General features: G+C 35.9%; 1 protein-coding gene and 1 pseudogene across 1 annotated transcript; both read left to right on the top strand.

Annotated features, from left to right (window-relative positions):
- Positions 1–14,718: 14,718 nt before the first annotated feature.
- Positions 14,719–15,225, top strand: LOC140517086 (small ribosomal subunit protein uS2-like; the record flags this gene model as incomplete). The annotated part of the gene is made up of 1 exon (XM_072627985.1): positions 14,719–15,225. A coding segment is annotated over exon 1 (507 nt), but the record flags the coding sequence as incomplete, so codon positions are not given.
- A 5-nt stretch (positions 15,226–15,230) lies between these two features.
- On the top strand, positions 15,231–19,876 carry LOC140525172 (sterile alpha motif domain-containing protein 9-like; annotated as a pseudogene).
- Positions 19,877–23,645: the final 3,769 nt, after the last annotated feature.

Below are 23,645 nucleotides of genomic sequence, written 5' to 3'. Positions count from 1 at the left end.
AATTGCCTTTCTGAAGATTAATGGTCTTATTATCTGCAAGAGAATACTCGCACCAGGCCCTGTAAGTAGGAAGATCTTGAGTAAACTTAGAAGGTATGAGATTATGCAAAGTCTGGTGGATTTTTTTTTTAATTTTTTATTACCAAATGAATTGATTTCATCATATTTTACAGATTTTCTCATTTTTTCTCATTTTCTCGACAAAGGAAATAACTGGAAAGAAATTTAGCAAATTATCAGGCCTATTAAACTGTATAGGGGAAGAAAAATGTTTTAATGGTTATAGTGTTTTGTTTAAGTAAATATAGCCTATGTTCAAATCTAGCCTCAGATACTTACAAGTAAGGTCCTACTAGACACGTCACTTACCATCTTATATTCTTAGTTTCTAAGTTTCAAAGTAAAAATGATAATCACATTTAATTCGCAGTATCATTTTAAGGATCAAATGAGATAACATCTGCGAATTGCTTTACAAACCTTAAAGCACTCTTTAAAATTTTTATTGTTATTGTAATCATCACTATATTTTATAAAAATAATTGGATTATTATATTATTATATAATTTACAATCATATGACAATATGGAATTGCTTGATTAAATAGCATGGGAAATGCTTATAGAAATGCAATTCTTGAGGAGGTACATATTAAAAAAATAATTACTTAAAATTAAAATAACGAATATTTAAAACTCCAGATCATGAAGGGAAGATTACTCTCCAATCCATGATGAGATTCCATTAAGTTTCTTCCGGTAAAAATACCAATAAAGAAAATGTAATGAAGTTATTTTAGATTTGGGAACAGGGGGTAGGGGGGAAGACATGTTGCTTTTAGAGCTATCTGCTTTAGAAAAATTAATACTTATCTGTTGGAGCTTTATATCATGTCCTGTGGTGAAAATCTTTTCTTGGAATAAGCTTTGTGGAAATAAATATGTCAAGAAGGAATGAGTATGCATTTCAAGCAGGGGGAAAGTAAAGAAGAATTAGAGATACACAGACATCACAGGAACCCAAATTATTTGATATTTCTAATCATATTAAATTCTATTTTGGTCCTAGATCAATCAGCACTCATGACTTACAGAGTGTCATAGAATGAATATCAGGCCTAGAATCCTGGAATGAATTTTAACCATTCAGACATGTTCATGTGAGCTCTAGCCAATTACATACTGAGTAGAACTGTATATAAAGAGAGAACTGGTATTGAGAAAGCTGACATGAAGAGAACCATCATTGAAGGGGTGAGTCAGTGTTAAGAAGAAGAGAGCTGAGAGCAGGGAGGAGAACTTTGAGCAAGGAGAAGACCTTTGGCTGCCTCTGATGGCAAAGACTTGGTGAAGGAGGCTCAAACATTGAAAGCGAATAGAATTGTAGGGGAGAAATGTGTCTAAGAGGCTAAGCTCCTTTTGAGATCTATTAAAGTGTATTGAGTTGTTATCACAAGGCCTCTGAACTTTGGAGGTGAGTTGAGATGATGGTGCTGGTGGTGTGTGTCAATATTGTTGTTTTCCTGTTGAGCTTTGTTTTTCCAGAGGAAGAAGCTGTAGAGTGGAGCACTGTTCCCCTGAGCTGAGACATGGAGCAGGAGTAGAGAGCTGCCTATATGTGAATCTAAGCGAGAGTCAGGAGAGGTCAGCTCACAGAGGAAGAGCCATGGGACTTGGATGTCAACCTGGAGTCAAGATGAAAGAGGACTTTACTTTGACACTTGGTATTCATTAAGGAGATTGCTCTTATTGTGACCCAGAGATGGATAGTGTGATATTTTGAAAAAGGACTTTACTTGGATAGTTGGTATTGATTATGGATGTTGTATGTATGTATGTATATATGTATATATATATATGTGCATATATATATATGTACATAGTCATATAGAAAATTATCTAACTCACTACTTATAGCAGCACGCAACCTAACACATCTAGGATGGCCTGCTAACAAAGGTTCTTAGATCTGCTTTTTCTAAAAGGAAAGCAACTTTTGAGGGTGAACCATTTTATTTATTCACATATACCAACAGAGAAAAAACAAACAGAAAAATAAAAACCAAAAAGAGGGCTTTTAACTTTCTGAGCAGAAGCAATACACACACCACAGAACAATAGACAGATCCAAATGTCTGACCATGACATACATACATAGTTACTAGAGAGAGAATCACTGACATCTGGGTTTTCAAAGCTGGAGGGGCTTCTTTTTTAATGTTTATTTATCTTTAGTTTTGAACATTCATTTCCACAAAATTCTGAGTTCCAAATTTTCTCCCTATCTCTCCCCTCCACCCATCGCAAAACGCTGAGGATTCAGATTACCCCTTCCCCCACTTTATCCTTCCATCTATCACACCCCTGCCTTCCCTTATCTGCATCTTCTCTCGTTCCTTTTAGGGCAAGATAGATTTCTATACCCCATTACCTGTATTTCTTGCTTCCCATTTGCAAGTAAAAACAGTTCTCAACATTAATTCCCAGTACTTTGAGTTCCAACTTCTCTCCCTTCCCCCCTCCCCACCCATCCCCACTGAGAAGACAAGCAATTCAATATAGGCTATGTATGTGTAGCTTTGCAAAAGACCTCCAAAATAGTTATGTTTTGTAAGACTAAATATATTTCCCTCCATCCTGTCCTGACCCCTATTTATTCTATTCTTCCTTTTGACCTTGTACTTCCCCAAAAATGTTTACTTCTAATTACTCCCTTCTATTTGCCCTCCCTTCTGTCATACTTCTAACTCCACTTATCCATTTTTTCCCTACTTTCCGATAGTCTAAGATAGATTTTTATACCAAATTGAGTGTGCAAGTTATTTCCTCCTTAAGCCAAATGAGATGAAAGTAAGCTTCACTTTTTCCCTCTCACCTCTCCTGTTTCCCCTCTATTAAAAAAACTTTTCTTTTACTCTTGTATGACAGTTTGCCCCATTCCATTTCTCCCTTTCTTCTCCCAATATATTCCTCTCTCATTCCCTTAATTTTATTTTTAGATATAATCTTTTCCTATCCAACTCACCCTGTGCCCTTTATCTATATGTGTGTATATGAAGATATGTGTGTATATATACATATATATATACATATATATGTGTATATATATACATATATATATATATATACATATATATATGTATATATATATGTATATATATATGCGTGTGTGTGTGTATACAACACACACAGCTACCCAACTACTCAAATACTGAGAAAAGTTTCAAAAGTTACAAACATTATCCTTCCATGTAGGAACGCAAACAAGTGAACTTTAGTAAGTCCCTTAGAATTTCTCTTTCCTGTTTACTTTTTCATGCTTCTCTTGACTCTTGTGTTCGAAAGTCTAATTTTCTATCTGGCTCTGGTCTTTTCCTCAAGAATCCTTAAAAGTCCTCCATTTCACTGAAAGACCATTCCCCCCCCCCCCCCCCGCGAATTATTATACTCAGTTTTGCTGAGTAGTTAATTCTTGGTTTTAATCCGAATTCATTTTTACTTCGGGAATATCATATTCGGAGCCCTTTAATTCCTTAATGTAGAACCTGCTAGATCTTTTATTCTTCTAATTGTATTTCCACATTCCTGGAATTGTTTCTTTCTAGCTGCTTGCAATATTTTCTCCTTGACCTGGGAACTCTTGAATTTGGCTACAATATTTCTAGGAGTTTCTCTTTTCAGATATCTTTCAGGAGGTGATCAGTAGAATCTTTCAATATTTATTTTACCCTCTAGTTCTAGAATATCAAGTCAATTTTCCTTGATAATTTCATGAAAGATGATGTCTAGGATTTTTTTTTTTTATCATGGCTTTCAGGTAGTCCCATAATGTTTAAATTGTGTCTCCTGGACCTATTTTCTAGGTCAGTTGTTTTTCCAAGGAGTTATTTCACATTGTCTTCTATGTTTTCATTCTTTTGATTTTATTTTATAATTTCTTGGTTACTCATAAAGTAATTAGTTTCCATCTGCTCCCTCTAATATTTAAAGAACTATTTTCTTCAGAGAGTTCTTACCCTCCTTTTCCATTTGGCTAACTCTTCTCTTTAAAGCTTTATTTTCCTCTTTGGCTTTTTGGACCTCTTTTGCCAATGGAGTTTGTCTATTTTTAAAGGTGCTATTTTCTTCAGCATTTTTTGGGCCTCCTTTAGCAAGGTGTTGACCTGCTTTTCATGATTTTCTTGCATCGCTCTCATTTCTCTTCCCAATTTTTCCTCCACCTCTCTTGCTTGATTATCAAAATCCTCTTTGAGTTCTTCCATGGCCTGTGACCATTGCATATTTGTTTTGGAGTTTTTGGAGGCAGAAGCCTTCATGTTTAGGTCTTCCTCTAATGGTATGCATTCTTGTTCTTCCTCATCAGAATATATGGAAGAAAATACCATATTCACCAAAAATGTAGCCTTCTATAGTCTTATTTTTTTTTCCTTTTTGGGGGCATTTTCCCAGTCAGTTACTTGACTTTTGAGTCCTTTTTGAAGAAGGCATACTATTGGGACCTGTAGGTTCTCAGTTTCTCCAAGGTGGCACAATCAAAGCAGAGGAGTTTTCTTCTCTCCTGACATGTGCTCTAGTCTGGGAAAACCACAAGCACTCTTCTGCCCACAAGTACTTCAGGATCTGCTAGTAGGATTCCCTATCCACAGCCTCCACCAGCTCCACCAGCCAGTGGTCTTCCTCAACCCAACACTGCCACTCAGGGCTGAGACCCAGATCAACCTCTCAATGTCCACAGGTTCTTTTAGCTGAGGGCTCCAAATATGGACACAGCTGTTGCAGTGGCTGCTCCTGGCATGGCCAGACCACCTTCCCTTCTAACCCAGGTGAAAGAGCTTTCTCACTGACTTTTGCACCTGTCTTGGGAGTTTGTGGGTGGAGCAACCTAGGAACTGCTGCTGCAGGCTGCGCCTTGAAAGTCTCCTCTAGTTCTGTCCCCGCTGTGTGGCACAGTCTAGGCTGGGCTGTGTTCCACTCTAAGACTGGTGTGATAGACCTTTCTTGTCAGCCTTCCGCACTGTCTTGGACTGGAAATCTCTTTCACTCTGTCGTTTTTGGCTTCTTCTGCTCTAGAATTTGTTTAGAGTCATTTTTACAGGTATTTTTTGGGCTATGGGGGGAAGCTTCTACAGGTCCTTCTTTTGACTCGACCATCTTGACTCCACCCCTCAATTTTAAGAAATTTCAAAGGTTTTCTAATCTTACCACTCCATTTTATATGAACGTGATATATGTATTAAATGTCAAATGGATTCTGACACATCTCAGTGAAATAGATGGTTCATAGCATCATGATTATTATGCCAGAAAGGATTTTGGACCACCTAGCTGGGCATTCTCAGTCAACAAATAGAAAAAAAAAAATGATTCAACGTGATTAAGTTGATATCCTCATAGGAGTATAAGTTTTGAGCTGAAAGGTTTAGAACTGGAATGATTACATATTGAGTTTGTTTTCTAAAGTCTTAGTTTATAAAACTAGGAAGAACTGCAAAATCAAAGTAAAGGGACAAATTCATCTTCTAAGGGGGAGAAGTCTGTGGGACAGGGAGATGCCATAAAAATGTGTGTAGCGCCTATATGATAGGTATGGGATAATTGAGTACTGGACCTGTAGAATATCATACCTAAGGCCACAGAGAGTAAAAGTATAAGCAACTGGATTTGTAACTAAATTTTTCACTGCCCATTCAGCTTCTCCTTTCCCTCTGAGTCTAGTCTTAGGTTTGCCATCTTCCATCTGCCCTTGGAAAAGGTAAATTCTAGAATTCAGGTTTTTTTGTGATTTCACAATATCTGAACATCCTACTATTGAGAAAAGGTAAAACCCTCACTGTTATGTAACTTTCCACTGGACACATCTCCATAAAAAATTGTTTGCTAAATGGCTGGCAAGCATCTAATGGGAGGTGATGTAGTAGAAAGGTATGGCAGGGACTGGATTTAGAGTCAGATAACTTAGAATCAAACCCCCTCGCTGAAGTTGGCTACCTGAGTGTCCTTGGATGAATGTATTTACCCCTGCAGGCTTTAGGTTCTCTTTCTACAAAATAAAGGAGCTGGACTTACTTGTCTCTAAGTTATTTTATTTATCTAAAATGATAATCTTCTGACCCATCTTTCTATTTTCTATTGGTCCATTTCACTTTTATATTATGTCTAGCACAAAGCAAACCTAGGCAATTGTTGATTCCTTAAAAAAAATTAAACTTTAAACCAAGTTATTCTGTGTGTGTGTGTGTGTGTGTGTGTGTGTGTGTGTGTGTGTTGGTCTTGAGGTATTGAAGCTAATCCCCCAAATATGGAAGGTGGGAATTTCCCTTGCTCTGTTGTATCTGAGAAATCACTGATAAAATTCATTTTCATTTTTCTAACTTATAAATTCAATCTTTCAAGATTATTGCATTTTAATTAAAATGCATGATGAATTGATAAGCTCTAATGTAAATTTTAGCATTCCTTAGAAGCCGGGTATATATTTTTCCTTATGAATTTAAAACCATAACTCTCTTTCTCCCTAAAAGTGAATCTTGTGAATACTTATGTGAAACCAGAGCATATCCAAGGGGGGTGGTCAAAATAAAATGGAGTTCTATTGCATCACTTCATTCTGTTGCCCTAAAAAGAGAGACAAAGGAAGGGTGTGAGTCAGTATTTTATATATCCATAACTCTACCTTGTGAGAATATGCAACCATATATGGGAGCAATATTTTAAGAAACAAAAAAAAAAATGGATTTGGAAACAAGAGAATATAGTTTCAAATCGAATTTTTTACTCAGTGCTCATGTGACCACAATAATTCACAGAGACTTTCTAAGCCTCAGTTCTTAATCTGCAAATTGCAGATAATAATACTGTGTAGTGCCTAACTCACAGGTGATTGTAAGGCTCAAATGAGAAAATATATGTGGTATACTTTTCAGACCTTGAAGGGTTATGTACTTTCTACCTTTATCATTTTAAGAAAATCCATTTCAGGGGGCCGAGCTAAGATGACAGAGTAATAGCATGCACTTTCTAGTGTACTGCCTCCGAGCTCAGCCAAATACCTGTAAAAAATGGTTCTAAATAAATTCATAGGGTTCAGAACCCACAGCATGATGGAGTGAAGCAAATATCCAGCCCAAAAAAGTCTGAAAGGTCCTCAGGAAGTGTCTATTGTACCACACTGGGCGGGGGGGGGGGGGGGGGGGGCAAGATGTAGTCCAGTCTGGGCCCACAAGTACACAGACGGGACCTGAACAGGCGTTGAGGGACTGAATCTCTCACACTTGTGGTAGTTTCAAGAGTTCAGGACCCCAAAACGCTGAGGACAAATTGGAAGTTCAGTGGAAAAAGCCTGTGGGACAAGTGTGGGAGAGTGGAGTTGTCCAGCCCCAGTCCCAGGATGGCAGAGAGGGAAGGATATGGAGGAACCCACAGCAGCCACAGCAGCAGCAGGGGCAGAGACAGCGACTGTTTCTGTAGCTCTAAGCTCACAAATTGTTGGAGGATGAGAGCAATCCAGCAGCTGACAGTACATCCCCCACCTCCACTGGAAGCAGAGATCTAACTTGGCAAAGAGATCAAAAGTTCATAAAATGGCTGGACAAATAAGCAAAAAGCAAAAACAAAATCTGACTTTGGTGACAAGGAGACAAGGAAGATCAAAACATGCAAACAGAAGACAAGGAAGTCAAAGGCCTCCATCCAAAGCCTCAAAGAAAAATTTGACTTGGTCTCATAGAAGAGCTAAAAAAGAATTTCGAAAATCAAGTAAGAGAAGTAGAGCAAAAATTGGGAAGAGAAGTGACAGTGATGCAAGAAAATTAGGAAAAACAAGTCAATGGCTTTGCTAAAGGAGACCCAAAAAATACTGAAGAAAAAACCACAGTAAAAAATAGACTAACCCAAATGACAGAAGAAAGTCTATGAAGAGAAGAACACAGAATTTTCTAGATGGAAAAGGAGGTCTAAAATTTCACTGAAGAAAATAATTACTTAAAGATTAGAATGGAGCAGATGGAAGCTAATGACTTTATGAAAAATCAAGAAATTAAAAACAAAACCAAAGGAATGATAAAATATCAGACAACATGAAATATCTCATTGGAAAATCAAATGATCTGGAAAATAGATCCAGGAGAAACAATATAAAAATTAGAGGACTATCTGAAAGCCATGATCAAAAAAAAGAGCCTAGGTATCGTCTTTCAAGAAATTATTATGGAAAACTGCTCTTACGTTCTAGAACAGAGGATAAAATAGATGTTGAAAGAATCCACTGATCGCCTCCTGAAAAAGATCTCAAAAGGAAAAATCCCAGGAATATTATGGCCAAATTCCAGAGCTCCCAGGTGAAGAAGAAAATATTGTAAGCAAGCAGAAAGTAACAATCTGAGTGTTGTGGAAATACAATCAGGATAAAACAAAATCTAGCAGTTACTACATTAAGGGATCGAAGGGCTCGGAATATGATATTCCAGAAGTCAAAGGAACTAGGATTAAAACCAAGAATCTCCTACCCAGAAAAACTGAATATAATACATCAGGGAAAAAGTGGTCAATCAGTGAAATAGAGGACTTTCAAGCATTCTTGATGAAAGTAGAAAATTTGACTTTCAGACACAAGAATCAAGAGAAGCATGGAAAGGTAAACAGGAAAGAAAAATCATAAAGGACTTACTAAAGTTGAACTGTTTACATTCCTACATGGAAAGATAATATTTGTGTGTAACTTTAGAGACTTTTCCAGTACTAGGGTAGTTGAAGGGATCATATACATATAGAAGGGGCAGCTAGGTGGTAAAGTGGATAGATCATCACTGCAGGAGTCAGGAGGACCTGAGTTCAAATCTCACCTCAGACCCTTGACACTCACTAGCTATGTGACCTTGGGCAAGTCACTTAACCCTAATTCCCTCATCCTGGGTCATCTCCAGTCGTCCTGATGAATACCTAGTCACTGGATTCAGATATTTCTGGAGGAGAAGTGAGACTGGTGACCTGCACAGCCCTCCCTCACTCAAAACAAAGTTAAGTGCAAGTCATGTCATCATTTCTCTGATGGCATGGTCTTCCTCGGCAATGAAGGATGAACACACAAATATAGAAAGTGGGCACAGGGCGAGTTGAATAGGAAGGGATGTTATCTAATGAGTGAGAGTAGAATATATTGGGAGAAAAAAGGAAAAAAATAAAATGGGTCAAATTATCTCTCTCATAAAAGAGGCAAGAAAAATCTTTTTCAATGGAAGGGAAGAGAGGCGAGGTGAGGGGGAAAAGCTAAACCTTACTCTCATCACATTTGACTGAAGGAAGGAATAAAACACATACTTCATTTGCTATGACATTCTATCTTACACTGCAGCCCAGTAGGGGAGAAGGGGAGAAGCAGGAGGGGGAGGTGATGATAGAATGGAGAGCAAATGGGAGGAGTGTGTAATTAGAAGCTAATAATTTTGAGGAGGAATAGGGCCAAAAGGGGGAATAAAATAAATGGGAGCAGGAGAGAATGGAGGGAAATTTTGTTAGTCTTTCACAACATATCTTTTATGGAAATATTTTGCATAACTATACATGTTTAACATATATTGAATTGCTTGTCTTCTCAGCGGGGATGGGTGGGGAGGGAGGAAGGGAAAGAAGTTGGAACTCAAAGTTTTAAAAACGAATGCTAAAAATTGCTTATACATACAAATAGGAAATAAGATATAGAGACAATGAGTTATAGAAATCTATCTTGTCCTCCAAGAAAAGAGAGGAGATGACGATAAAAGAAGGGTGGGGTGTGATAGAAGGGAGGTCAGATTGGGGGATGGGGTAACCAGAATACACGCTGTCTTGGGTTGGGCAAAGGGGAGAGATGGGGAGAAAATATGAAACTCAAAATCTTTGGAAATGAATGTTGAAAATTAAAAATAAATAAATTAGAGTTTTAAAAAAGAAAAACCATTTCATTGTAAAGGACCATTTAAGCTTATCTGCGGTTCTGATGTATACGTTTAATAAGTCCAGGGAATCTTTGCTTTAGCCAAACTGGATTCCTTTCATTCCCTGTTCAGGTCATTCCATGTCCCTTTTTATTGTTTTTATTTAGGTTGTCATGAATGCCTGAAATTATCTCTTTCCTCACTTTTGCCTCCTACAAAACGTAGAAACCCTCAGGATTCAGTTCAAATGCAATTTTGTTGATGAAGAATTTCTAATTTATCTAATTATTAGTATCCCATTTCCACTACTGTGCATTTCCCACACAAACATATTCGTATATTCATGCACCCATATCTCTCTCTCTCTCTCTCTCTCTCTCTCTCTCTCTCTCTCTCTCTCTCTCTCTCTCTCTCTCTCTCGTAGTTTTTGTTTTTGATTTTTGAAGAGGAGCAATGGCATCATGAGATGACGTCTTGGTTTGTGCATGAATTGCATTTAAGCGAGGCAGGGTTCCACAAAGTTGTCAACCTTACTCTCTCTTCAGGAGTCATTGAAGTTCAATGGCAAGGCTAAAATCAGGACGACTGGCAATGACCTAAGATGCAGTGGATCACCATGTTGTCTGTGATGTCTGACCAAGCCCTAAGTACTCCACAGTGCCTATTCTACCCATTGGAACCAATTCTCATCTACACTTTTCATGGGCGGATGTCTTTAGCTAGTTGGGGTAGGCATCCCTAAAGTTATTGAAGAGTTTGAGGCCTACTGAATGCCTTCAACCTGGTTTAGTCTCTCTGTTGACATTGTTTTACTGGGGTCTGGCCAGTGATCATACTATAAATATCTATATGTATATGTGTAGATATATCTGTGGATATCTATATCTATCTCTATATACAATTATACCAACGAATAGGTAGTCCTATGTCTTATATGCAATTATTTGTGTATATTTTGTATAGTGAACAGAGTTTGGAACTTGGAGGCAGAAAAACCTGGTTTTCAATTTTGCCTCAGATTTTCACTACATTTTGACCATTGGCTGAAATGTGTCAGTTTCTTCCTATCTAAGACAAATAGTATTGGGCATAATTACTTGTAAGATCTCTCTAGTTCTAAATCTATTGTTCTATCATTACCCTAATAAAATGTAGTCAACTCGAAGTAAAAAATTGTCTCAGAATCAGTGATTCATTCATTTATAGAAATCACAGAAACTCATCTCCTCATGAAACAAATGTATAAATACTTAAAAGCTTTTAGAAACTTCTTTTATTATCACTGCTAAAGTAAACTTTGTTTCTTTTTAAAGATGCAATAATATTGATATAAAAATTCACCAAAATTTCCCCCTTATTCATACCCTTTCCTCTCCCAGGAAACTATTGCATATAAAAATGATATTTGTCAGGTAAAAAAAAGGCGGGGGTTGGGGGGGAAGAACATGAAACTAAGTATAAATGATACTGTATAACAACAAGTCTGAAAAGATGTTTAAACCCTTTCTTGTCATGGTACTTCTTCAAAGAGATGAGTAGAGAGTATTTTCTCAAATTTATTCTTTGGAGCAATGCTTGTTTTTTGTAACAGTTATTTTTATTTTATTGTTGCAGATCTTTTACATGATTTGAGATACTGTATATGTTGTTTCTTTTTCTCTTGCTACTTCACTGCATCAATTCATATAGATCTTTTCATGCTTTTCTATTTAAATATATATATCATATTTTGAATTTATTGTAACAGGGTAATGTTTAATTAATTTCATGTATCACACTTTTTTTAGCCATTTCCAAAGGAATTTGCATTAAGTTAGATTCCAAATTTTTGCTATCACAAAAACAAAATGATGTTATGAATATCATATATAGTGACTTTCTTCTTATCAAGGTCTCCTGGAGCAAATAAGACTAGCAAAAAAATTCTGGGTCAAAGGCCATTCCTCCATTTCTGTTGTGTTTTCAAGTTTTCTTTCTGATCTTTTCTATACTTTGAAGGAAAGTTCCATTTTTATCACTTCATCTTCTATTTTATTTATTTTTTCTAACATTTACATTATTTAATTTATTTTAGTTTAGTTTATTAGGCTTCTTAGCTAAAGTACATGTTTAGTTTGCTAACCGTTTTCTTTTTATTTTTCTTACTCTTTTTTTTAGGGAAATAATCTTCCCCTTCAGGTCTACTTTAGGTATATCCCGGAAATTTTGCTATGTTCTTTCATCATTACTTTCTTTCACATAATATTGTTTCCATGATTTTTTTTTTCCTTTGATTCAGTCACCATTTACGATTTCAAACTTAAATCTCCATTTGCATAGAAACCTCTTGTTTGTGGTGCTATTGTAACATTACTTTCTTTTAAGGATGTGTTTACTATTCTTAGCTCGTTAGATTAGATGGTGCTATTTTTGTAAATGTTCCATGTGGTATTAAGAAATATGTGTAATATTTAGCTGACATATTTAAGATGTCACAAATCTTTTTCAACTCTAATTTCTCTAGCAATTTGTTCAAATTAATATTTCCTCCATTGATTTCATCCTCTTTTGTACAGGACTGAGAGAGGAACACACTATTCTAACTGTATTATTGTCACACACTTATGTATACATATACACACACATATATTGTGTATATGTATGCACACATGCATGTGAACATAAATGCATGTGTATATATGTGTGTATATATCCATGCGTGTATCTGTATATTTATGTATGTGCATATTTATATATACATACAAACACATACACACATAAACACACATACGCCTTATTTTGCTCAATACATGATACCTCAGAATAATTTGAAGCTTTATGGATAATATTAATTCACTCAAATGAATTTGTCCTGAGTTCATAGTCCAAAAATATCTATGGTATAGCTTATGATAAATACAATTCAATATGTTGACCTCATCAATCATTGAATGTAATTTAGAGAGAATCAAAAAATAGACAATGGTTTGAGTTTATTGCTGAAAAACAAACAAATAGTTGTCTATCTGCTCCCTCACTACATAATTTCATAAGATTTAAACAGATGATTTTATTTCCTCTTTTCAGTTATTCTGTGTTTATATTAATATTTGTTCTTGTTTGTTTTATTTGCTTTTCAGTAAATGCCTAGCTCTTTTCTTTAAAAAAAGAGGAATAATCTTAAGTCATAGGATATGTTAAAAATTCATTTTTACCATTTCCTGTGTAATTATGTTCAACTTTCCAGTATATCATTATTACTGATAAACCGTTTTTATTTACCATTTAATAAAAAATTTCATTTTTCTAACATTTTATTCATTATTCTCTGTTATTCTGACTACTGTTCTCTGTTGTGTAAACTAACTCTTTCTATCTACTTACAAAGTATTATTTAACATATTAATTTTTGACCTTAGCAGTCACATTTCTGGATGTGTTATGTATTGTGATTCTATATAGCACTGAGTAGTGAAGAACATAATTGTTGTTGTTCTTTGGTTCTAATATGTCTGGAAATTTAATTTATTTGTCCTTAAAATACAATATTGTTATTGCTATTTTGCGTCTGTATTGGAGTTATTTTTTTTCTGAAAGATGAGTAATTCTTAAAATATAATTTCTATTTTTTCTGCATTTTTATTTTTTCTCTTTTTTCTTCTATCATTGAAATTTTTTTTATTTCTCTCACGTATACATAACCTGAGTTTACATTGCTTTAATAAGACTCCCCAAATTTTATTCTAAACTATCATACTCCTTATTTCTTACTTAAGTTCTTGTATTAGACCTTTCCATCAATACCAGAGTCTTTTTAATCATTAAATATTCCTATCTCAGGTAACTGAAGACACTTTTTTTGCCAGAGTTTTATCCTAGGATTGACTTACTCCATACTATATGCTTGCAGTGCTAGATATTTTAATGGGATTCATCTTCAATCAATTTTGTCTCACTTACTACTATCATATGGGTTTAATTCATGATCTTTCCCTTACTAAGGAACAGATTTAAATCACTGTCAATTCTGCTAAACCAGCCATTGCAGACATTAGGTGATTGCCTTTCACAAATTCAATGATTTTCTAAGTTTATTTGATTCTGAATTCACTGTAGTTAACATGCAAAGCTGGGAGTCTCATTCAAGGAACCTATAATTTAGGGTCCATTCTGGAGATGCATCTCCACTGACTTCATAGTAAAGTTTATGTTTGATGATGTCATTTGTGATTTTCTAATTTTATTTGACTGATTACCTACAAAGTTCACTCAACAAGCTTTTAATAAGTACTTATAAAGTTCCAGGAACTGTTACTCCAGGACAAAAGCCTGGATGTATTGAGTTTTTTTCCAATAATGGTTTGCAGATCCAGATGAAAATAGCTCACCATTTATGGTTTACTTTTCCTGCACAGCTCTTCACTCCCACTCTATACTCTAAGGTACATAATTATTGATTCATTTTTATTCTTTTTCTTATATTGCCTTTGGAAACATATGTTCTATTTTTTCTTAAGGAACTGGAGAGATGTGGGTGTGATTGCAGTCTTTCACTCCGCCATGTTACTGGAAGTATGGTAGATCTTTTATTCTCCTAGTACTTGATCCCTTTACTTAGGGACTATCTTACTTTTCAAGATTTATGAATTTTGTATGAAAGAAGATGATTTTAAGTTAGGGGGTAGTTTGTGTAATATTCAGATCAAAACTTGGTATAAAATTTTGTTTCTTGTATTTAGAAGTAGCCTACCTTTCTGCGCCACCCTGAAGAGTGTTACATATAGCATTGTTCTTGATTTTCATCGTAACTTTAAAGGGAAACTTTCACGATGTCCAGAGCCCTAGATGTCTTGCAGATGAAGGAGGAGGATGTCCTTAAATTCCTTACTGCAGGAACCCATTTGGGTAACACCAATTTGGACTTTCAGATGGAACAGTACATCTACAAAAGAAAGAGTGTTGGCATCCACATCATTAACTTGAAGAGAACTTGGGAAAAGCTTCTGCTGGCAGCTCGTGCCATTGTTGCCACTGAAAACTCTCCTGATGTTAGTGTCATCTCCTCCAGGAACACTGGCCAGCAGGCTGTTCTGAAATTTGCTGCTGCCACTGGTGATACACCTATTGCTGGACGTTTCACTAACTACACTAACCAGATCCAGGCAGCTTTTAAGGAGCCCCGCCTCTTGGTGGTCACTGATCCTAGGGAAGATCATCAGCCTCTGACTGAAGGATCATATGCTAACCTTCCAACCATTGCACTGTGCAACACAGACCCCCCACTGCCCTATGTGGACATTGCAATTCCATCTAACAACAAGAGTGAAGATGCATCTTTGAAATGACTCACCCAACAATAAAGATTGATGACTGGACCAAGGAACGTGTGAAACAATGGGCGACAGAAGAACTCAAGACTGAGGAAAAATATGGACAAATATTACTTTATGAAGAAGTGTCTGGCTCAGTATTAAATGTCTTAGAGGAGAAGGATCTTGTGAACATGGGTACACCACATGGCAGAGCTCTTTTGATAATGAGTATTTATAAAACATTAAAGAACATTCCACCGGAAAGTTCTATTCAGACATCTGGAAAACAAGACAGCTTGAAAACTCCTAGAAAGGAAGACACAATGGGAGCAAAACTCAAAACAGAAAACACAGAAGAGTCAATTTCAACCACCAAATCTCAATATTACGAATTGTGAATGTACACAGGAATTAAAACTCACTAGGGAAAATATATTAGATGATGTAGAAGTAGAACCAAAAAGATTACCATGTATGCCATATGCTTTTGACAGCTTCCATGACAGCCATCGTTACATACAGCACTATATTCTGCAGCCAGAAGCAGTAACACTAAATTTCATTGATCCAGTCCATGAGTACAAGGAAATTACTAATACTGAGATGACAACTGAGGAAGGCATGAAAATGAAATTCAGCAAAGAAGTCTTTAGATTTGCTTCAGCCTGCATGAATTCTCGTACCAATAGCACTATCCATTTTGGTGTCAAAGACAAACCCCAGGGAGAAATCTTTGGGTTGAAAATTTCCACTAAAGAAGCTTTTACTGATCGTTTCAATCTGATGATCGAATGCTATTTTGATTGTGATGAGCAGTTCAATATAGCACGTAAACGTAGTAGGGAACCCAGGTTCGTGGAAGAGTTATGTCAGAATAATATTCTATCTGACAGATTTGTAATTGAAGTTGATGTCATTCCTCAGTATTCCATATATAAAAACACTGTTTTCCACACCAGGATGCAAAACTGTAAGAAAAAAAAAAGAAAAAAAGAAAAAAAAGGAATAAAGAAAAGAACAAACCTTCATTTTTTTTTTTACTTGGTTTGAATTCACTGGTAAATTCCAGAAAATCTGTAGAAGAAGAAGACAGAACAAAAAGGAAGATCAAGAAAAATGAGGGGCCAAAGCTGGTGAAACTGTTCACAGGAAACCAAGAAAAATTAGACAGTTCCTACTATGAGTGGTACATTCTGGTGGCCAGTAAGTGCCATCCAAATCAAACAGAGCACCTGGACTTTCTAAGGGAAATTGAATGGTTTGCTGTCTTGGAATTTGATCCTGAATCTGGGAAGAATAGTTTGGTAAATGCTTACCAAAAGACTCGAGCAGCAAATCTTCACTTTCCACATCAATATGGTGATAAAATTATCCAGAGTCCCAATATGTTGAATCTTTATCAGCAGCCCAGCTGGATCTTTTGTAATGGTAGAACAGACCTAGAAAGTAAAGAAGATAAACCTTTAGAGTCAGGTTTATGGCAAAGACAAAGAGCTTCTGAAGTCAGAAAACTCATTTCATTTCTTACATATGAAAATATAATGCCAAGAGGGAAGTTTTTGGTAGTGTTTCTGTTACGCTCTTCAGCGGAAGATCCAAGAGATCCGCTCATTGAAACATTCTGTGCTTTCTACCAAGACCCGAAGGGAATGGAAAATATATTGTGCATCTGTGTCAATTTACAGATATGCCAGGGATGGAAAAATCTTCTACAAGCCAGACTGACAATGGCCAATGAGCTCTCAGTCCAATATATTTCTACCTTAAGTCTTGAAAAGATCAGTGATACAGTTCTTAAATTAAAATCAAGGATTCATTCTTCACAAAGGTTTTTGCCATCAACTGGTTCATCTACTGTTCTTCTGAAAAAAGAAGATTTTATGAGTGCTGTAGAAATACTCTGCGAAAATGAATGTGAAGACACAGAACTAGAAGAGGATAAAAATAAGTTCCTTAAATTCATGAAATCTCAAGAGGATCACTTTTATTGAGATGGCAAAGTTTCCTGGTGGAACTTTTACTTTTCCTCTAAAAATTATTCAACTTTTATCAAAAGGGACAGGTATGAAAACCTTATAGAGATGATTCAAGATGGGGCAGATTCCCTGAAACAAACATGTTCCAAAATTATTAATCTTTATCACCATCCGGGCTGTGGGGGAACTAAGTTGACCAAGCATGTTCTCTTGTCACTAAAGACAAAATTTAGATGTGCTGTGTTGAAAAATAAAGCAGCTGAATTTCCAGAAATTGGAGAACAGGTAATCCGTTTAATTATATATGGTGCAAATGGCCAGCAAGATTATTGACCTTTACTGCTCCTTGTGGATGATTTCGAGGAACAAGAAAATGTCTCTGTCCTACAGAATTATATTCTTGCAGCTGTAGCAGATAAGGGTATTCAGTATTAAAAACATCTATTGATCATTTTAAACTGTATGAGATCACAGAATCTTCTTAAAAGTGCAAAACATCTGGACAGCATTGCTCGGGAAAATACTCTTTCTAAGATAGAGCAAACTGAAAGAAACTGAAAAGCAACACAAGAACTTTAAAGACTTTTATTCTTTCATGATCATGAAAAGTAATTTTGATGAAAAATACATAGAAAATGTTGTCAGGAACATACTGAAAGGGCTTGAAATACATAGCAAGGAAGCACAACTCATTTCCTTTCTGGCTTTACTGAACTCTTATGTAATTAATTCCACAATCTCAGTATCCCAGTGTGAGGAATTCCTAGGAACTTCAAACAAGAGGGCTTTCTGGGGATCTGAGAGCTTTGAAGACAAGATGGTAAACTATTCTATTATTTTGATTCAAATGGAAGTGGAGGAAAAAGGGAAGTACAAAGGTGTAAGGATCAGCCATTCTTTGATAGCCAATCACTGTCTAGTATAATTGAAACCCTCTCATTATTTGACTAAAAGTCAAACTACACTGGAGCTATTAAGAGAGAGTTTATTTTATGATATTGGAATAGGAAGAGATAAACTTTCCGAAGATGTGGAAATCTTGTTGCTTACCAGGCAGCACAGGGAACACGAGGGTGACACAGATACTTTGTTTTCTCCATTGATTGAAGCAATACAGCAGGAAGAAGGTAACATTAAAGTTGCTATGGTCTGAAAGGAAGGAACAATTCGGTTCCCCCAGAATGCATTGCTTTGTCAAGCCTTAGCAAGACATTTCTACCTTAAGGAGAAGAACTTTCCCGATCCTCTGAAGTGGGCAGAGAAAGCAAAAACATTGGCACACAGCAATTCCTATATCTCAGATACAATTGGTCACGTCTACAAAAGTAAGATAAAATGGTGGTTGGAAGAAAATGCAAGAAGTAGGAGCATCTCTGTTCATGATTCGAGAAGTCTCCTAGAAACTGCCGAAAGAGCCTCTAAAACTTTCAAATTGTGTCAGGAGCAAGCTAAGATGAATGAAAATGTCAGAGAGGATTTGGACAATCAAAGGTTGAAAGGGAAGTATGATTCATACAATATAGCAGGCTATCAAGGAGAGATCGAAGTATGTCTTTGAACAATCCAGGTTCTAAAACTCATTTCTTTCTTTGGCAAAGAAGGTTAGGAATACATGGTGCAGTTTTTATCTGGAAGGGGTGATATTCCTGGGGATTGAAATGATGAATATCACTTAGTGCTTAAGGAGTTCATTCGGTACCTGAGAAATTTGCAGTTAGATTTGAAACAAGCTTTAGATTTTTTTTATGAGTATTTTGTCCTTCTGAAACCCAAGAACAGCATTAAAAAACAATAAGAGATAAAACTTGGGAGAAAGGTGATTAAACACTTCAATAGGTATGTAGCAGAATTTGGTCCCTTAGATGTGTAGCAATCTCAGTACGAAAAACCTAAATCAAAACTCTTTTTGCCAATGCAAGTAGAAAATTGTAGAAGAAGCCTGGAGATTTTAAAAGCAGACAATTTTTCCTGATTATTGGAATATCTTCTCACTAATCAAGTAAGTGCTGCTAACAAAATGGAAGAGATCATAAATCGATATATTTATCTCCTTGGACAGTTGACCAGAAAAATCCATTTAAGAGATAAACAGATTTTCATTCTAGCCAATATCATTCTCAGTTGTATAAGACCAACTTCCAAACTTGTACAACCCCTTCCTAAGCTATAGAAACAACTCCAAGAAATCCTGTGGCAAGTAGATTTTAATCACAAATTCTCAGAACCTTACTTCCTCACCTCTCTGTTGTTCTGGCCAGAAAACCAACAACTTGATTCAGATTTGCACAAATAGAAAAATATATTTCATCTCTAAATGTGTCCTTCAGGTCACAGTACAAGTATATGTGTCACTTCAAACAGCCAATTGCACATTTTTACCTTGGAAAAGGCAGTGGTTTGAGCAGGCTTGTGCACAAAGTCAGAATCGAGAAGTGTTTTCAAAATTTGTGGGACACAAATACCTTGTGGCAGAGTGGGGCTGTGTGGAAGGAAGGAAAGGGGCAGGAACTTTTGCTCTGATTAAGAGGCCGGGCTGAGGGTGAACTCACTTACCTAGAATATGGAAGAGATGAAAAAATGAAGATCCCAGTGAGGCCTGTTTTCTTAGGTGGACTGTGGAGTGCTAGAAGTATAGAAAAGTATCCTTTCTGGGATTTTCCATTGGAGGCCCACTTGCCTATGGCATAGAGTTCATTTAAGGAGCCAAACTATTTTCTTCTTGTTTTCTTGTCTCAGTATTATTAGCTTTCAGTCTGAAATCAAAATTTTATGTAGTTCATTTTCCTCATACTTTACCTTCTTCTGCTGTCTTAACTTCAGGAATTATACAAGACAAAAATTATTTTACTCCTCTGCTACCATTAAGACCTTATGAATTGTTTCCAAATGTCTCCAATTTGTAAAATCTGGAGGGCAATTTAAAAAGAGGGAAACTTTGCTACTCTTAATATCTCCACCTTCTCTCCACCCGTGCCAATATTTTCTTAGGGTGTACTTCACAGTGTTATGAAATAAATGAAAAAAATAATAATAAAAATTTCTAACTCTTAAGATTCTAGACTCCTAGTCCTCCAATTGGCTAAGTCTGTGATCTGTGACAAGTCACCAAACCTACTTTGTGCTGTAGATTCTTAGACAGAAAATGGGGGTAACTGCAGGGGTCACCATCAATTAGGGAATGACTAAACAAGTTGTGATTTATGGTTGTGATGGAATACTGCTGGGATATAAGAAATGATGAGCTCATTGATCTTAGAAAAACATAGAAAGATTTCTATGAAATGATGCAGAGTGAAGAGAGCAGAACCAAGAAAATACTGTATACAGTAAATGCAATATTGTTTTAGGAACAACTTTGAGTGAGTAAGTCATATTGACTATTATAAATAACTCAAAATAACTATAAAACGACATGAATGAAATGAAGCTAGTGAAGACTTCTCAGTGCTTAATAAAAGGTTTTTAGTAGATGGTAAGTCCTAAGTTTCATTTCCCCAGAAATCATGTGACTTTTGGGAATACGAAACTTAAACCTCCCCTTGGGTTGCCACATCAACATAATGCCTATCGGTTATTCCACTGCTTCCTTGTCCTCTGTTCACAGGGTAGACTGTCAAGTTTACATTGTGAGCCTGCCTCCCAACCAATGGGAGTAAAAGCCCAACAGTGGGGTGGGATCTGCGTTAGGACTATAAAATCTCTATTTTTGCCTTCTGTAAATGCCTCACTCTCCTGATTATTTATCAGAGAGGAGATGCCCTTTCTCGAGAGAGCATAATAAAATCTTGCTGCTTTGCTTCTACAAAAAAAAAAAAAAAGAAAAAAAAGAAACTAGCCTATAATTTTAAATAGTGACACATCACACTTTCACAGCAGGAGAGTGCATTCTGTTTGTTTATTTGGTCATGAGTTATCATGGAATCTTTGAACTTTTGCTGTTAACACAGTTCAGATGTGTTAGCAATACATCTGCTCTGCAAACATCTTAGTTACAACCCAATGTCAGAGCAATTTTTGCACAGTATCAAACCAAGTAACAATAGCCAGCACCATGTTTCTTTTGTTGAGTGACTTTTTCATGATGGGTGTTTAAACGTTTTTGTTATTTGCAAGATACTCCAAATACTACACCTCTGGTACTATTTTCATGTTTATACTCATGTAATAGGTTCATTACTGATAGAGTACATTACCATAGCAACCATTCCTATATCAGTTGTTCTTGCTATGCACAAGCATATTGTGCAACAGAAGCATGAAATCTGAAGAGACCTTAGAGATTTAATCCAGTCTCCTCATTTTACAGATGAAAAAACTGAAGTCCAGAAGACAGAAATGACTTGCTTGGTATCCCATAGCTACTTAGTTGTAAGAGAATTACAGTGCTTCAGTTCCAGTGCTCCATTTGCTATTGCTCTCCTGCCTTTATTGAAATTTCATAATATGATATAACCTATCATAAATGATACACAACATTAGCATGATCAGATCGCATACACCATGCCATGTCTTAGGCACATGACAGACACTCAACTAGTTTCAAATTATCGAACACATTCCATTCCACAAGCCTCATACTACCATGTCATGAAGCCTTTCCCTCACACCTACTTGACCCTCGTATGTTCCCTCTGTTATGAGAAGAAAAGATTATAAAATTACAGGCTCAGATTTAAAGCTTGAAGAGAACTCAGAGATAGCACTTTAATTTTTTTAATAAAAAGATTCAGGTCACTGGTTATTAAGGGATTTGTGCAAGGTCACAGACAGTAAAAATAAGGCAATCAATGAGGAGTGTACTGGAGAAAGATTTAAACCACCTTAGGAGAGACCACTTTTAAATTTTCAATGTGTACATTTATAACTCAGTAATCAGTATTTGTACAAATGAGAGTTGGATTTGTTTCACTGATTTTGTAGATACAAGAAAAAGCATTAATAATGTAGATTAAATTTAAACATGTGCATATGCATTTTTCCAGAGAGCCTACTTATTAAACATTTGCCAGGATACCCATTTGTTGATTTATCAATATTGCTTGAGCTCAGCAGGAGTGCAGAAGGCAGGTCAGGGGATGAAATAATCACCATATTGGAACTCTTATGATTGTAGACTGATGATGATGAAGACTAACTGATGCTTTTATGCTATTTTAAGATTTGTTTTACATCTATTACCTCATCTGAGGTTCACACTATTAATGATTTGCACTCACTTTTTCTAAATCCAGGGCCAGCACTTTTTAATACTCTTCCATATTTGTGAATATGAATATTTGTGAATCTCAATTCAAATTGGCATAAAAAATAATGAATTCGTTATAGTGGAGAGGAAAGTGTCTTATCAAAGGACCCGAGTTAAAACTCAGGATCCTACATGTAGACTTATGTGACTTTGATTAATTTATCTTAATACTTGGAACACATTTTCCTCTTCTGTAAAATGAAATATTTAGACTAGATAAGATATGTATTCTCTTCCAGCTCCAAACTTGATCATATGACATTCAATTAGACCTATTTTGCTGCATGCTACATCACCTCAATAAACTTTCAACTTGAGCATATGGAATGTTTTCTTTCTACCCATGAGCACTGACTTGGAAATAAAGAAAGAAATTTATTTTTAATTTAATGTAAAACTATTTTGATATAGAGAGGAGTATAGACATCACTTCATATACGTCCCCACAAGTTATTGATTAGGCAACTGAAACGAAGAAGTAAAGTAACTTTCCCAAGGGCACACAGGTCTTAATTCAAAGCTTACTAAACACCTACCCACAAATATATCCATTTTAGCATACCTGTAGCAATAGAAATAATCTAAGATATATTGGATGAATGAACAACATTGTCAAAAATTGAAGATACTGAGAAATCTTTATGAAATTAGAATTCATAGAATCTCCAAGTTCCTTCAAGGCTAAACTGAAATGCCACTCTCTTTATGAGTCATTTTCTATTATCAATTATCAGGATCCTAATCCTTTTCACTCCCTCAAAGCTACTGTTTGTCCACCCTCCCACATACATACCACTACACAAATTCATTTCTCTATCTATCTATTCATACTACCCTTCTCTAGAAAGTAAGGTACTTGAAGGCAGCATCAATTTCCATTTTTATATTTTTATATTTCACATCAAGCAAAGGTCATAACACACTGCACTTTATACCTGTTTGTTGAGTGAATGAATGGAATATTTATTATTGAATAGTAGAATACAACCAACATTCATATTACATGCAATGGGATGGGAAAATGCCAAGACATAAAAAAACTAAGAACTTGGGAATGCTAGGGGAAAGAAAACATTGAGATTCTGAGGAATAGGTTGAAAAATGTCTGGAAAGGAAAGAAAAGGAGAAAGATTAATGGGGAAATGAAAACTATCAGTATCTGTGGGCTACTAGAGGACATGCCCAAAGAATTAAAAGGCAGTGATTTTATCACGGTAATATAT

The sequence above is a fragment of the Notamacropus eugenii genome, chromosome 1 (assembly GCF_028372415.1).
Source record: "Notamacropus eugenii isolate mMacEug1 chromosome 1, mMacEug1.pri_v2, whole genome shotgun sequence".
Lineage (NCBI taxonomy): Eukaryota > Metazoa > Chordata > Mammalia > Diprotodontia > Macropodidae > Notamacropus > Notamacropus eugenii.
This window is presented reverse-complemented; position numbering and strand designations above follow the sequence as displayed.